Source organism: Pan paniscus, chromosome 9 (assembly GCF_029289425.2).
Source record: "Pan paniscus chromosome 9, NHGRI_mPanPan1-v2.0_pri, whole genome shotgun sequence".
Taxonomy (NCBI): Eukaryota; Metazoa; Chordata; class Mammalia; order Primates; family Hominidae; genus Pan; species Pan paniscus.
The window spans coordinates 121,498,303-121,515,418 of NC_073258.2; the positions used below are offsets into that span (position 1 = coordinate 121,498,303).

Sequence of the window (17,116 nt, forward strand, 5' to 3'; positions counted from 1 at the left end):
AGAAGGAAGCCTGGTGAGGCAGAGTCCCAGGGGAAAGGAAGGAAGGCTGTGGGTTGTCTTGAGCCCTCGTTACCTGAGCTTGTTGGGAAGGTATGGGGCACAAAGTCAACCAGCTCACTGAGAGTGGCCTCAGTTTAACCAGTGTGTGAGCTGAGAGCCAGGGGCTGAGAGCAGGGTGATGGTTGGAGGTGAAGGGTGGTGTTAGGGGTCGGAGCCCAGCAATGGTTACAGGTGAAAGGTGATGTTAGGGGCTGAGAGTAGGGTGATGGTTTGAGGTGAAGGCAGTGGTTACAGGTGAAGGGTGGTGTTAGGGGCTGAGAGCAGGTGGATGGTTTGAGGGGAAGGGTAGTGTTAGGGGCTGAGAGCTGGGCAATGTTTAGAGGTGAGGGGAGGTGTTGGGGCTGAGAGCTGGGTGGTGGTTAGAGGGGAAGGGCAGTGTTAGGGCTGAGAGCCGGGTGATGGTTGGAGGAGAAGAGCGGTATTAGGGGCAGAGAGCCAGGCGGTGTTTAGGGGCTGAGAGCAGGTAGATGGTTTGAGGGGAAGGGTGGTGTTAGGGCTTAGAGCTGGGCGATGGTTACAGGCAAGGGGTGGTGTTAGGGCTGAGAGCCGGGTGATGGTTAGAGGTGAGGGGAGTTGTTAGGGCTGAGAGCCAGGCAATGGTTAGAGGTGAGGGGCGGTGTTAGGGCTGAGAGCCGGGCAATGGTTAGAGGTGAGGGGCGGGTGTTAGGGCTGAGAGCCAGGCAATGGTTAGAGGTGAGGGGCGGTGTTAGGGCTGAGAGCCGGGCAATGGTTAGAGGTGAGGGGCAGTGTTAGGGCTGAGAGCCAGGCAATGGTTAGAGGCAAGGGGCGGTGTTAGGGCTGAGAGCTGGGCAATGGTTAGAGGTGAGGGGCGGTGTTAGGGCTGAGAGCCGGGCAATGGTTAGAGGTGAGGGGCGGGTGTTAGGGCTGAGAGCCAGGCAATGGTTAGAGGTGAGGGGCGGTGTTAGGGCTGAGAGCCGGGCAATGGTTAGAGGTGAGGGGCAGTGTTAGGGCTGAGAGCCGGGCAATGGTTAGAGGCGAGGGGCGGTGTTAGGGCTGAGAGCTGGGCAATGGTTAGAGGTGAGGGGCGGTGTTAGGGCTGAGAGCCGGGCAATGGTTAGAGGTGAGGGGCGGGTGTTAGGGCTGAGAGCCAGGCAATGGTTAGAGGTGAGGGGCGGTGTTAGGGCTGAGAGCCAGGCAATGGTTAGAGGCGAGGGGCAGTGTTAGGGCTGAGAGCCAGGCAATGGTTAGAGGCGAGGGGCGGTGTTAGGGCTGAGAGCCAGGCGATGGTTAGAGGTGAGGGGCGGTGTTAGGGCTGAGAGCCGGGTGATGGTTAGAGGTGAGGGGAGTTGTTAGGGCTGAGAGCCGGGTGATGGTTACAGGTGAGGGAAAGGGTTGAGAGCCAGGCAATGGTTAGAGGTGAGGGGCGGGTGTTAGGGCTGAGAGCCAGGCGATGGTTAGAGGTGAGGGGCGGGTGTTAGGGCTGAGAGCCAGGCGATGGTTAGAGGTGAGGGGCGGGTGTTAGGGCTGAGAGCCAGGCGATGGTTAGAGGTGAGGGGCAGTGTTAGGGCTGAGAGCAAGGCAATGGTTAGAGGTGAGGGGCGGTGTTAGGGCTGAGAGCAAGGCAGTGGTTAGAGGTGAGGGGCGGTGTTAGGGCTGAGAGCCGGGTGATGGTTAGAGGTGAGGGGCAGTGTTAGGGCTGAGAGCAAGGCAGTGGTTAGAGGTGAGGGGCGGGTGTTAGGGCTGAGAGCCAGGCAATGGTTAGAGGTGAGGGGCGGTGTTAGGGCTGAGAGCCAGGCAATGGTTAGAGACGAGGGGCGGGTGTTAGGGCTGAGAGCCAGGCAATGGTTAGAGGCGAGGGGAGGTGTTAGGGCTGAGAGCCAGGCGATGGTTAGAGGTGAGGGGCGGGTGTTAGGGCTGAAAGCCAGGCAATGGTTAGAGGCGAGGGGCGGTGTTAGGGCTGAGAGCCAGGCAGTGGTTAGAGGTGAGGGAAGTTGTTAGGGTTGAGAGCCAGGCAATGGTTAGAGGCGAGGGGTGGTGTTAGGGCTGAGAGCCAGGCAGTGGTTAGAGGTGAGGGAAGTTGTTAGGGTTGAGAGCCATGCGATGGTTGGAGGGGAAGAGTGGTGTTAGGGGCTGAGAGTCAGGTGATGGTTTTGAGGGTAAGGGTGGTGTTAGGAATTTAGAGTCAGGTGATGGTTAGAGGTAAAGGGCGGTTTTAGGGGCTATGTTGTCTCCTCTCCAGAATTTCTATATTGAAGCCCTACCCCCTAAGACATCAGAATGTGACTCTATTTGGTGTTGAGGTAAGAAAGTTAAAACAAGGTTGTTAGGTTTGTCCCGAATCCAGTTGGACTTCTGTCTACATGAAGAGGAGCTCAGCACACAGGCATGCACAGAGGGAAGAAAGACCACGTATGGGTGCAGGGAGAAGGTGCCATCCGCACACCAAGGAGAGAGGTCTTGGAGGAAACCAGTCCTGCCCACACCTTGATCTTAGACTTCCAGCCTCCAGAATTGTGAGAAAAGGAATTTTGGTTGTTTAAGCCTTTCAGTCTGTGGTGCTTTGTAATGGCAGCCCCAGCTGATGCTAAGGGTCTGTGGTATGGGAGGAGCTGGCTGAGCAAGCTCCAAGGCCGGTAGCGGCCCAGCCTGGTGCCCCAGGTGGGGACGAAGGCATGAGTTGGCGGCGGGAGCGGCCTGCACAGTGGTGTGATTTCCTCCAGCAAGAGGGGTGACCAAGGACAAGGGGCTGAAGAGCGGGACACAGAGGACAGAGGTGCCAGATGAGTGATGGGGATGGGCTGTAGCTGGGCCTCCGAGAGTGAGCAGCCAGGGTCAGCTGGGGAGCAGAGCTAACGCACTCCCCAAGGTGCAAACCGTCACTTTTTCTTGTTAACACAGGGCTCTATCCGGCTGAGCCAAACGGCCACAGGCAGTGTTATAGATACTGCCTATAAAGACTCTCCAGTAAAACCTCTTTATTTTACCCCTTAAAAGGGTAAGAGTTACCGAAGTGCATGGAAATCTTCAGCAGCGAGGCTCTGGAAGAACTGAGGGATTAAGGAGGCTGCTTTTCCAACCTGAGGGGTCACTTCTGGGCTGCTGAGAATGTGTGGAGGGAGAGCCAGCCCCAGTCCAGTTTACCCAGGGAGCAGGAGGAGAGCAGCCAGCCCCGGGGGACCCTGGAGGCCTCTGGCGGGTCATCCACCCTGCGGATCCCTGTGTCTGGGGGCTGCTGTCCGTCCACTCATCGCCTAATGCTGACTGCACCATTGCCAGGCGCCACGTCTACTACTGGCTGTAGGGGATGAAAAGGCAAGCGGCCTTGAATTATTGATTCACTCAACAACCATTCATTAAGGGCCTACTGTGTGTCCAGAATTGTGCAGCTACAGAGATGAATCAGGTGTGGTCCTCACCCCAAAGGAGCTGAAAAGATAGACAGATCAGCATAATGAAAAAGTGGCTTGTGTCTAATGAAGGGTACAGGGGAATTTCTGTGGGAGTTCAAAGAAGGGAAAATTAATTTGGGATGGGGAGTTTGGGAAGATTCAAAGGAAAGAGGGATTACTCTGGCTTTTTTTAAGTACAGCCGTCTCTCAGTATCCACTGGGGATTGGTTCCAGGACCTCCCTCGGATACTAAAATTGGGGACACTCGAGTCCCTTGTGTAAAATGCGTAGTATTTGCATATAACTTATGCACATCCTCCCATATGCTTTAAATCATCTCTAGATTACTTCTTTACCTAATACAGTATAAGTGTTATGCAAATAGTTGCTATACTGTATTTTTGTTGGTGTTATTTTTATTATTGTATTGTTATTTTTTTTTTTTTTTCCTGAAAATTTTTTTTTTTTTCGAGACGGGGTCTCGCTCTGTTGCTCAGGCTGGAGTGCAGTGGCGCAATCTCAGCTCACTGCAAGCTCTGCCTCCCAGGTTCACGCCATTCTCCTGCTTCAGCCTCCCGAGTAGCTGGGACTACATGTGCCCGCCACAACGCCTGGCATATTTTTTGTATTTTTAGTAGAGACGGGGTTTCACCATGTTAGCCAAGATGGTCTCACTCTCCTGACCTCGTGATCCGCCCGCCTCGGCCTCCCAAAGTGCTGGGATTACAGGCGTGAGCCACCGTGCCCGGCCTTTTCCTGAATATTTTCAATCCACGGTTGCTTGAATCTGCAGATGCAGAACCCACAGATATGGAGGGTGGATTATACAAGCAGTTGAGGGAACTCACAGGTACAGATAGAAGGATAAATACCCCTCCAAGGCAGTGTGCAAGGAATAGCCTGTTTGAGTGGTGGGAGTTTCTCGGGAAATCCAAGGAGAAAGAGAGCACTGTGGCTAGGGGGTCAGAGAGGGCTTCCTGGAAGAGGCGCCTGAGGGAGAGAAGAGCCCTGGTAGGGAAAGGGAGAACAAGGGACAGGGACAGCATTGGCAAAGGCATGGAGGAGAGTTAATGGGCCAGTCCAGGACTGTACATGGAGGCTCTGTCACCTTGTTGGGGGTGGAGGGGATGCTGTGACCGTGGAGGTATGTGGAAGCCAGACAGGACAGAAGGGGCCTGAGGCCATGCCACAGACTCAACAGGGACAGCTCTTCAGAGAGTGGGGAGGTTCTGAGGACCTTGAGCGGGTCAGTGGCTGTATGCCCTCTCGGGGTCGTCATGGCCACACTGATTGGGGTGAGCTGGAAGGCACTGCAGCGGGGAGGAGTCCCCTCTAGCATTGACACAAGCATGGGGCAAGAATATGGAGAGGAGTTTAGGGGGCGGAGAAGGGCACAATCAAGGGGCTCCCCTTTTCTTGGCATGAGCCATAGAACTCAGAACTGGGCAGAGGGTGAAGTGCTTGGGGCTCATGGGGAGAAAGGCTCAATGGAAATGCAAGGGATCCCGGCTTCCTGGGCATGCCGGAGGCATCTTGAATCCACCTGGGTTGGAAGAGTCAGTGTGCACTGAGGCCCCATGGATGGAAAGAGCAGGAAGCCCCGGGTCTCTGAACACATCTCCCCATCTCAGCCCTGCCTTTGCTGTGGCCCCAGACCTCCCAGCCTCACTGTGGCTCGGGGCTTCTCTGCAGGGCAGTCCCCGGGGCTGGAGGATGTGCCGTATCATATTGTTCCTCATTAGGCAGCAGCTGGGGACTCGAGCGTCCCAGCCCAGCCAGGCAGCCAGGCCTGGGGGACGCAGTGCAGGCTATGAGCGTTCACTGCACGTTAAGTCTTGAGCAAGCTGCTCTCCTTCATCCATCTGGTCTCCACTCCTGGGACTCCTGAAGAAGCATGCTGTTTGGTAACTGCCTGTTGAGCACATGCTTCTCTGGTGTCCCAAGAGTGCCTGAGCCTCCACCTTGTCTTTCATGTCCACAGCTCTAGAGTCTGGGTACCTGTTGTCATCCTAGTTTTTCCGATCCTCATATGTTTTATGCCAGCCAACCACTGGTTGAGGCCGTTTCCAGCCAGATAGGAATCACTGTCGAAAACCTAATTAAAAGTGGTCCCTGAATCGCATGGGGGTTGGGAGGTAGAGAGGACAGGATTTTAGATGTTAGTGAGTTGGCAATGACCTGCCTAATAACTTTGAGCACAGAGTTCTGCATTAGCTGCTGTGGGCAGGGAAAGAGGAATGGGGTGAAGAGAGGACCTCATCCTCCCCTTAATATAAGATTCGCACGTTCCCTGTTTCCCACCTGCTCATTTTCCCTCTGTCTCAAGGTGTGTGCAGTGATGCTCTGTGAGCTGACTGTATGCTGTTACATGGCAGACTGGTGTCCAGGCTGCCATAGCAAAATACCACAGACTGGGTGGCTTACCCAGCAGAAATGTTTCGCAGTGTTCTGGAGGCTAGGAGTCCAAGATCATGGTGTCAGGCAATTCGCTTCCTGATAAGGACCCTTTCCCTGGTTTGCAGATAGCCATCTTGTTCTATCCTCACATGGCGGAGAGAAAAAGAGAGTGAGCTCTGCTGTCTCTTTTTTTTTTTGGAGATGGAGTCTTGCCCTGTTGTTGCCTAGGCTGGAGTGCAGTGGCACAATCTCGGCTCACTGCAACCTCTGCCTTCTGGTTTTCCTGCCTCAGTCTCCCGAGTAGCTGGGATTACAGGTGCCCGACACCACACTTGGCTATTTTTTGTATTTTTAGTAGAGATGGGGTTTCACCACCTTGGCCAGGATGGTCTCAAACTCCTGACCTCACGCAGGTAATCCACCTGCCTCAGACTCCCAAAGTGCTGGATTACAGGTGTGAGCCACTATGCCAGGTTTTGTTTTTGTTTTTGTTGTGTTTTGTTTTGTTTTTGAGACAATCTCACTCTGTCGACCAGGCTGGAATGCGGTGGCATGATCCTGTTGGCTCACTGCAACCTCCGCCTCCTGGGTTCAAGCAGTTCTCGTGCCTCATCCTCCCCAGTAGCTGGGATTACAGGCACACACCACCATTCCTGGGTAATTTTTTTGTATTTTTAGTAGAGACAGGATTTCACCATGTTGGCCAGGCTGGTGTTGAACTCCTGACATCAAGTGATCCGCCCGCCTCGGCCTCCCAAAGTTCTGGGATTACAGGCGTGAGGCACTGGTGTCTCTTCTTATAAGGACACTGATCCTATTAGATCAAGGTCCCATCCTAATGACCTTATTTAACCTTAGTTTTGTCCTACAGACCCTATTTTTTAAGGCAGTAATATTGGGGGTTAGAACTTCAGTATATGAATTTGGGGGGACCTGCTGAAGTCCACAGCACACTCTTGAATGTTTACTTTGCCAAAACAAAATGGGAATAGGTGGGACTGCTGGCTCCAGAGCAGACCCTTTGGTGTGTGCTGCCTCCTGTGGTGCAGGCGTAATTGTGGCCTTTGAACACTGATGAGGCAGAGGCAGGCCCAGCGTGACTCTGAAACATGAACACCTACATCAAAACATTCCCAGTCCCCAGGCCCACAGGGGACATGCTCATTTTCTGAGAGATTATTTTACTACTTTATTTATCTTACTACAAGTGGTTGTTAAATAGTTAGTAGGTTATAGATGGAAACATTGGTAACAGTGAGCTCATTTGGCCCAAAGGGAAGGATAGCTGCCTCCATGGTCTGAACACCATCTCACTGGGGTGGAGGGAGAACAGGGAGAAGGGAGGAGGGGGAGTTACCTGAGAGAGTTTTCAGAGGTCCAGGGGCAAGCCTGTTGCTATTGGTGTTTTAGGGTTCATTTACAGTCTGTAGATGGAGGCTTCCTTTACAGTCCCTGGAAGCCTCATGCACGCTCCCTAGCGCACCCCCTGCTTAGCAGCAAATCCTTGAGTTTTTATAAGAAGGAAGACAAGCTTGGTCAGGGTGCAAGGTCTGGAGTCAGGCTGACCTGGGCTCACCTCCCTCCTCTGTCATGCTTCAAACCTGTGAGAACGGGCAGATCATGACCTCTCTGACTTCCAATTCCTCATGTCCAAGTGAAGATAAAATATCCACCTCACGGACTTGTTGCAGAGATTAAGTGAGATAGAGTCCACTAAGTGGTTATGCTGACATTGTAGCTTAATGTAAAGCTTGTGTGTCATGGATCCAGTGTCTGTCCAACTCATGCTGGATGGCACTGCCAGTTCCTGATACTTTAGATGTCTCTTTTCCTTGTTCTACAGCTTGGCTAATTTTTTCCTATTTTATGTATTTATTTTGTGACAGAGTTTTGCTCTTGTTGCCCAGGCTGGAGTGCAATGGCATGACCTCGGCTCACTGCAACCTCCACCTCCCAGGTTCAAGCAATTCTCCTGCCTCAGCACCCCGAGTAGCTGGGATTACAAATGCCTGCCACCATGCCTGGCTTTTTTTTTTTTTTTTTTGTATTTTTATTAGAGACGAGGTTTCTCCATATTGGTCAGGTTGGTCTCAAACTCACGACCTCGGGTGATTCATCTGCCTCAGCCTCCCAAAGTGCTGGGATTACAGGTGTGAGTCACCGTGCCTGGCCCCTATTATATTTTTAATAGCAAAACATTTTTTCCCACATCAACTCTTAGGTGGAACCCCAACCCCTGAAATGGATGCAGGTGGAATTGTGATGGTGGGAGCTGGTATGTGGCTGGAGACCCCAGGCAGCCTCCCCTCCACTTCTTGGAGGAGCCCAGGGGCCTGCCAGGGAGGACCATTTGAGAAGCATCCCTCTAGGCTGCCCTGCTTCCTTTCTAGTTGCAAGGTCGTCATTCTCTTATGCCACAGTGTGACTGTCTCGGTTTCTGCTTTCTCAGTAGCCATCTCATTCTGGTCGTGCTTCCCGCAGGTGGGGGTGTGGGGGTGATTGAAATGTTCCCAGGCTCTTCAGTCACATTTATGGTGCTCTGGTCACTTCTGCGGGTGGCTAATCACCCCAGGTATGCGTGGACTTTGCTAGTTAATTCCCAGAAGTCCACTTGATTGCCTCGGACTTGGGATGTACCTCTGTCGCCCCATGCATGGCCAACCTGAGTAAATGACATTTAACTTTTATTATTCAGTGAAGTTATGCATGTAAATAAATCCACAAATCAAGGAAGAAATGCTTTGCAATATTCTGTGTCCTGATTTTGGGTTTGTGGGATGGATTACAGTGAGTGTGGAGCAATGCACAGAAAAGACAGCATAGAACCTGGATCTCTGCGTCCGCACAGACATTCAAGGGCCACGTGTCAGTGAAATGTATTCGGCTTGATTCCCTGTGTTGCTTTTCTGAATTCTCAACCTCTGAAAGATAAATATTTCTTTTAATATAATGGCTTTATTGAGATATAACTTGCATACCACATAATTCACTTTAAGTGTATAATTCAGTGGTTTCTTTTTGTATATTCACAGAGTAGCACAACTATTATCACAATTTTAGGAACATTTCATCACCCCCAAAAAGAACACCACACGCATTAGCAGACACCCCTCATTTCTCCCAACCCTAGGCAACCACAAATCTTTCTGCCTCTGTGGATTCAGCTATTCTGGACATTTCATATGCATGGAACTGTCCAATATGTATTTTTTTGTGTATGTCTGGCTTTTTTTTACTTAGCCTGATGGTGTGTTTGTTTTTTCAGATGGAGTCTCGCTCTGTCACCCAGGCTGGAGTGCAATGACACTATCTCAGCTCACTGCAACCTCCACTTCCCGGGTTCAAGTGATTCTCCTACCTCAGCCTCCCGAGTAGCTGGGATTACAGACGTCATGCCACCACACCTGGCTAATTTTTGTGTTTTTATTAGAGACAGGGTTTCACCATATTGGCCAGGCTGGTCTCAAACTCCTGACCTCAAGTGATCTGCTTGCCTCAGCCTTCCAAAGTGTTGGGATTACAGGCATGAGCCATGCGTCCAGCCACACTTAGCATAATGTTTTTAAGGTTCATTCCTATTGTAGCATGTATCAGTACCTGTTATTTTTTATTGTTGAGTAATATTCCATTGTATGGGTAAACCACATTTTTTAATCTATCAATCAATCTATGGACATTTGGGTTTCTTTTTGGCAATTATGAATAATGCTGCTATGTATATTTGTATACAAGTTTTTGTGTGATCTTCATTTTTGTAACATCTCCATCCAGAGAATTAAGAATCTCTATAGCTAGATTTATTGAGTGCCTACTGTGTGCAAGATTCTGTGTTGAGCCCATGCCATATCCTGTAATCTTCACAATAGCCCAAGGCTCTCTCCACTTCCTTAAAAGTGAGGCAACTGAGGTCCCAGAGCTGTGGAGGGCTGCAGCTGGGACTGGAAGCCAGTTGTCTGTGATACCATAACACTTATCCTTAACACTGCTCCCAGAAGTTGGGCAACTGTTGGTATTACACCACTGCAGTCGTCCACACTGAATAAGTCACACTGATTAAATCTGTGTGCCGCGCCACTTCCATACATTATCTTAGTGAATCCTCACACCAACCCTGTGAGGTTGTCCTACTCTTTCTAATGTTCAGTGAGGAAAAGAGGTTCAGAGAAACTAAGTAGCTCACTTTGGTGGCATGGCCCATCGGTGTCAGAGCCTGGGGAGCTAGCATTCAGCGGTGTCTGGCAGCTGCTCCTTGAGGCCACAGCCTTCCCTCACAGACCTGGCATCCTTTAACCCTCTCTTACCTCAGGGAGAGTTTCTCATATGTTCAGAATACCATTTCAAAGGACAGCCACTACCTGCCTCACTTTGCACAATGCCTGCTTGCCTGTGTGCATGGAGACAGGTATCCAAGTATCAGGATGCCTGGACCCGGGGACTTCGTGCAGACAGGACCCCTAGTGGCCTGCTCTGGTATTACAGGGTTCCTGAGGCGTGCAACCACATTAGAATTCACTTCTGCACCTGGCTACAAACCAAGACCCTTAAGCTTGGAGAGAACTTGTTCTGGGGGACGGTTCTGAGCATGGCAGGATGGAGAGGGACTTGGGGCGCTGCCAGGAAGAGGAAGGTGGCAGCAGGGGGAGGCTGGAGAAGGAGGAGGGTAACAGTAGCGGTGGAGTACCAATTGTCTCCATGTGGTTGCCTGCCCACAGCTGCTATCTTGGATGACCCCATGGAGTGCAGCAGAGGGGAGCGGCTCTCCATCACCCTGGCCAAGAACCGCATCAACCGTGCTCCTGAGAGGCTGGGCAAGGCCAAGGTCGAAGTGGACATCTTTGAGCTTCTCAGAGACAGCGAGTACGAGACTGCAGAAACCAGTACGTAGACTGGGCAGGGCTGCCTCTTCCCTTGCTGGCAGAGGATGGATGAGCAGTGGTGTGAGCTGCACCTATCAGTCACCAGGCCTCTGAGATATCTGATGTCGATATTTCCAGAGGAAGGAGAGGAACTTGAACCAGGAGGTCCTGTGAAGCTCTCAGCCTGGATGAGATTCCCAGGTTTTGTTGTGAATCACGTGTGGAGTAGAATTAAGACAGGATACCCATTCATTCATTCATCCACTCATTCATTGCTTCATATATTGATTCATTCACGTTCTGGACATTTTGTCCACAAGTTCCTGAATGAAATCTCGTGTGTGATAAGAGAGACGGCCAGCCCAAGGGTATCTTAGCCATTACACATCTGACTGCTTAGCTTGCTTCCTTATGCTAAGGGCGCTGTTGTGGGAGAAACTGGGACTTGGGATGGAATTTGACCACTCACTCTCTGGGTAGCCTCAGATAAGTCGCTAAGTCATCCTATCCTATCCAAACCTCAGTTTCTTCATCTTTAAAACAGGAATACTAGGCTCTATTTTGCAAATCTTGCAGGTTGTTAGGTTGTTGTGAGGTGTTTTTTTGTTCTTGTTTTTTTTGAGACAGGGTCTTGCTCTGTTGCCCAGGCTGGAGTGCAGTTGCAGAATCTCAGCTCACTGCAACCTCTGCCTCCCGCGTTCAAGTGATTCTCATGCCTCAGCCTCCCCAGTAGCTGAGATTACAGGGGTGTGCCACCATGCCTGGCTAATTTTTGTATTTTTAGGAGAGATGGGGTTTCGCCATGTTGGCCAGGTTGGTCTTGAACTCCTGACCCCAAGTGATCTGCCTACTTCAGCCTCCCAAAGTGCTGGGATTACAGGCATGAGCCACTGCGCCCAGCCTATTGTGAGATTTAAATTATTTTAAATATAGGAAAATCTGTGAATTGCAGTGTTTTACAGGCATACGTAGTAGGTCGCTCAAGTCACACATATGGAGCCCCTACTATGCGCTGGGTACTGCTTTTAATTCTCACCTAAGTGTTAAGTGTTATCACCTCCACTTTAGAAAAGAAACTGAGGCTCAAAGCCATTGAATCATTTGCCAGACCACAGAGCTAGTCAATGGCTGAGCTGGTCCTGGACCCTGTGTGCCCAGTGCAGTCCATGAGACCTCCCTACAGTCCTCCGGCCTGTTGTTTGTATTACCTTGACAACTTTACAAGACTAGGCCCAAGTTAGTGGGCTGGTGGCTTGTGGCTAAGCTGGAAATGGATCAGCTCCAGTTCAGAGGGCAGGAGAAGAGCCCCTCAAATCAGAGATAATAGTGTCTATTCCCTAAGACTTTGAAGAGTCCCCGTCTCCTCCCTTTCTAACCCGTTTCAACCTTTGACCACACTCAGTGGCAAAAATAAGTAAACAAAACAAAAGAACAACTTGCTCAAATACATCTGTTCTTCCATCTGAGGATCCAGCAAAGCTCCAGCCTGGGCTGTTAGGGTTGCAAGAAAATCAGTACATCCACACAGGCCCAAGCATCACATGTGGGGTGTTGTGACATCCAGAAAAGTTAAGAAGCGATGCAGGCAGTGGCTCTGGAGACTCCCCAGCCTTTCTCCCTCTCACAGCTTCCTTCATGCTCCTGTGGTGTTGGATCCAGGCTCTTCCCTCTCTCTTAGTTTGGGTTCCCTGGTTTATTCATCATGTACTTGTCCATAATGACTACCCAGACCTGATTTACTCTCTGTTTATTCATTCAGAGACGTTTATTGAGCGTTGACTCTATCTCAGGCATAATTCAGGATATCGGGCATTGGGAACAAAGCAGGAAATAAGATAGATGTGCTCCTGACCTCAGGTGGCTTTCAGTCTGTCTTTAGGGTGCACATCAGGGGCAGCTTCCCCCAGTGCCTCTTAATGTGCATCCCCAAGGTCTGGCTCTGATTGGATCAGCTCAACTTGCAGTGTGGCCAGTCTCACAAGCTGCAGGTGTTGGCCAGGCTGCCTAATAACTACTCTTGGAGAGAGGGTCTACTCCCGGTCCCTCCTGCTCCTATGACTGAGGGAGGGCCATACCATATAGAACAGGGCCATTGAGGCCAACAGGATCTGTAGGCACAGATTCCTCCCCAAGAAGGCATGGAGGAACAAGGGCCAAAATAGTCCCTCATTTATTCATTCAGTCAATAAGTGTTTAGTGAGTGCCTATTATATTTTATTCTAGGCCATGAGGATTCAGCAGGGCACAGACAAGAATCCTAGTTGTCATAGAGGTTAATTTCTAGTATAATGGAAGGAAGATTCAGATTTCCCAGTATCTTGCAAATGAAATCAGAAATGCCAGCAACAACTCCTTGTGAACCCCCAATCCAGTCCACAGTGTTTCCTTATCCAGGGGGCAGGTCTCAGACAAGGGTCCAGATTTCTAAATAGTTCAGTAGTCCATACTTTGAACAGCCAGCCCTTCTCTTCTCGGTTCTTCAGGGCTTCTCTGGCAGAAATGAGGGAGCCAAGATGTGCCCATCATGGATGGCATCATTAGCAGATATAAATTTCCTCTTTTAGTGACCCATGCAGCCTTAGTAAAGTCAATATATCTAAAATATTGAGCCAGATGAATCAGGGGAATAAAGGAAACAGGTATCTTTATTCCATCTTATAGAACTTTGGGCATCTTTTTAATGGGCTTCTTTTAGGCACCAGGTACTTTCTTAGCAAGTGACCCTCAGTTCAGTTTTTACATCTCAGTGTGTTTGAGGTACGATTAGCATTTGTTAGGAAGGGGGACTTCTGGATCTTCCCACTCCAAAGGCTTTTCACCTGAAGCCAGAGTGCCCCTCCGCAGTGGGTTTTAAACACTACCCAGGTAAAGTTCATTGAAAGATTCCAGCCCAGTTCTTTCCCTCCCAAAGTAAGGGGGCATGTGGGTTGTGGCTTAAGCACCTACCACCTGTTGGCTATTGCAGGGTGGGGCAGTGACTATATTTGGGGAAGGAAGGGAGGAGGGAGACAGGATCTCTGGGTGGAGGAGAGTCCACAGCTCTGTGATCCCTACTTTGGCGAGGCTGTGTGGTATAAACATTCAGAGCATGGGTTTTAGAACCAGACTGACCAGCATTAAATCCTGGGTCTCCCATGTATTAGCTGTGTGACGTAGACAGGCTGTTTAACCATTTTGTGCCTCTGTTTCCTCGTTTGTAAAATGGAAGTGATGGTAGCATTGCCTCATAGGGTCACTGGGAACGGTGTAGGTGAAACGCTCGGCACTGCACATAGCAGGCCTTCAGGAAGTGGCAGCTGTGGCTTTTGTTGTTGGCTTCATTCTCTCACCCCACATTTGAATGGGCTTCCTCCCAACTTATTACCAGCCTCCCCCTCTCTCTTGTTTCAAAGTTCAGCCCTACTTATGTGGCAGCACTGTCTCCAGGGCTGTTCTCGAGTGGCCTGCCTAATGTCAGCATCCATCGTAATTGGATATTCCCCTTCTTCCAGTTTTCTGGGCTTGATGCATCTGATAGTTCTGAGCCTTTTAAAGTTGTGGTGAGCCACCTCAAGCCAGCTGCTGCCCAATGCCAAAGGCCGTGGTTTGCCCTGGGCTAGTGGCCCAGGGCTAATTCGCATCATTAATTTAAAAAAATGTGAGTGGCTCTGGGGCCCTGGACAACTGCCCTAACCCTACACCTGTCACCCTGTGGCCAGGGACTCTGCTTCAGGGGGATGAAAGAGACCCTAGTGATGATATCTTTGATTGTAGGAAGCAGAGGCTCTGATTGAAGCTGGGGCTGTAGCACTCCAACAGGGCACAGTTGTGCCTTACTTTGAGTAACAGGGATTTCAGAAAGCTCCGTCCACATCACACTTAATGAATCCTATTCAGGGTGGGAGAGTCAGTTGAGGGAAGCAATGGTTATTTCAAGAATCAAAGATTATGAAGCGTAAAGAAGCTAACGATGCTGGAAGCCAGAGGTCAGCCCCCTCGTCTGATGGTTGAAAGCGAGGCTCTGAGATGGAAAGTATCACACGGGGCATTAATTAATAGCCAGCCTGGAAACTGGAAAGATATGAGGAGAAATCACCCCCTGTTCTCTTGGGTTCAAATAGACAGATTTTCATATAATGGGTTTATTTAAAGTGAGGGTCACTTGTAAAGCTTTCTCCAGCCTGCATCTGACATCCCCCACCTCTGCCCTTCCACCATTATCGCCCCAGGCTCTTGGTGTTTGACTTTCCAACTCCTTCTACACAGCCTACAGATCTAAAATAACAGAGATGGACAAGACCTATTAGGTCAGCTCCTGTCCCACCTGGCCCTTCCTTCTTTCCCTTCCGTGTCTTATCTGAAGCTGAGCCTTTCTTCTGCAGGGAGCTACCACAAGCTACCTCCTCTGTTCCTATAGATAAGCGTTTCTCCTGCGGCTAATGAATTAGAGCTTAACTAAGCGCCACCCTTTACCATTCAAACAACCCGAGGCTCCATCCCAGCTTGAGGTTTAATTTCCTGCAGACCCAGAAGCAGGGGCTTCCCTGTCAACCCCTCCCCTGTGCCTCAGTTTGTCTCTGTGAGGCCAAGCATGCTATCAGCTGTCCGCACAGTTTCCCCTTGAAACTAGAAGCGCCCTGGTTATCCGGGCCTCTTGTGGCTCCCGTGCCCGGTGCATAGTGTTCCAGCTCCACATGGCTGCACCTCCTGCACAGGCTTCCGAGCTTCTCACAGGCTCCACGAGCATGACCTCTGGTGATTCAGAGCTGCCTCTGAGAAGTGAGGGCTAGCATCCCTCCTTCAGTTCAGCAGAATCAGTTGAAGTTGGCTTAAGGAAAAAAAAGTAAGAAGCCAGAAGAGAAAGGCATACAAATAGTGATGAGTCATTCAGCAAACATTCCTTACTCCCCTTCTCGGAGCTACCCGCATCATAGGCATGTTGTGGGCTCAGCCATGCATTGAATTGCTGTACTTAGAAATCATCTGGTCCAACCCCTTCCTTTTACAGATGGGGAAACTGAGGTTCAAGATCTTCTCCAGGAAGAAGTTCAGATGTACACATCTGCAAAATGACACCATCTTAGGTGGCTCTCCAGGGAACGTGCCAATGAGTGGCACAGACAGGGGAGCAGGAGGTCAGAACTAGGAGGTAGGCAGAGCAGGCTATGGGGTCAGGTGAGGCCCCTGGCCAGACCTTAGAATGTTGGTTGATGAAGAGAGAGAAGAAGGCATCTAGGTAGATGGCATAATAGCATGAGCAAAGGCTTAAGGCAGGAAAAAAAATGGGATACATTGGGATGCAGTGACAGACAGTATGGCTGAAACAGAGTGTACATAGGGGCAGAGGAGAGATCCTGGCTTCAGTGTAGAGCAAGTTCTGGAGTTCAATGCACCAGGATTCTAATCCTGGCTCTACCAGCACCCTGGGCTTCTCTCCTATGCCTGACAGCCCTCCTCTGTAAAATGGGAATAAGAAGAGTTCTCACTTCATGAGGTTGTTGTGAAGATTAAATGAGATGGTGCTTAAATGTTACTTAGTAGTAGAATTCATATAGTGACTCCTCCCTCTCAGGGTTGTTGTAGAGATTCAGGTGGCACGTGTGCCTGGCACTTGGAAAGCCCCAGTAAATGGTATTGCTGCTTGCACAGTGGCTTGGGACCAGGTGAAGGCTTTGCGTGATACGCTGTTGGTGAGGAGAGGCGATGGCGGTCTTGAGTTCTTGGACGCCAGGGGGCCCGTCATGGGGCGTGGCACTCATGCCCTCACACACTTTCTTCCTTGGCTCAAGAGCCAGCAAGGCCAACCCATTTAGTCCCCTGTCTACTCCCAGAGAGTTCAGAATGGAATGCGTTCCTGACAGCTTTGGCACAAGAGAGGAGATGGTTCTTTGGAAGTGATGAGGCAATTGTTTGCTTTGCCCTGGGACGGCCAGGGCTTCACGTGTACTCTGTGCAGTATAAACAGGCTCAGAGGGAGACTGCACCCTCTGCTCCATTCAGGCTGCAGCATTGGGAAGTGCTTCCGCGTGAAGGACTCTGAGTTCTCCCAGCCCTCCCCAGTGCACATCTCTGTGAGCCCCGTGGGGCCAGGGTTGTTTGCCATCTGGGCCCAGAGAGCACTGAGCAGCTCCTCACTGTCAGGCAGGAGGACCTGGCCCCCTGGGTCCATCCAGGAAGCTGCTCCTTCCTGGAGGGGGGCTACAGTCAGTGGCACTTACCATTAGCTCCTCTGAACCATCTGCGACACAGCCTCACCCTCCCCTCCCTGAACTGCTCTCTGTCCGGAGGAGGGACCCTGTGAAGACGCAGGAAAGGGGAAAGGAGTAAGTTCCACGACGCCCCTCACCCCACCACCCCTGTCCAGCCTGGGCTTCTAAGGGGTCTCCAATCCATTGCCAGTGCTGACATTTTGAGAGGAAGAAGTCCCTCCATGGGGCCACTACACCCCATCATGGCCTTTTATTCCAGCAGCTG

At 50.7% G+C, this 17,116-nt stretch overlaps 1 protein-coding gene across 5 annotated transcripts in view; it reads left to right on the plus strand.

The window, feature by feature from the left end:
* Positions 1-17,116, plus strand: part of GRIK4 (glutamate ionotropic receptor kainate type subunit 4) — a 477,471-nt gene that overhangs the window by 282,188 nt on the left and 178,167 nt on the right. For 4 of the 5 annotated variants that reach the window (XM_057299274.2, XM_057299272.2, XM_063608842.1 and 1 more), the window contains exon 4: positions 10,520-10,684. The exons of the other annotated variant lie outside the window; for it this stretch is intronic. In XM_057299274.2, coding sequence (XP_057155257.1) covers positions 10,520-10,684 — 165 coding nt within the window. The remainder of the gene's footprint in view (positions 1-10,519; positions 10,685-17,116) is intronic. 5 annotated transcript variants of the gene reach the window in all.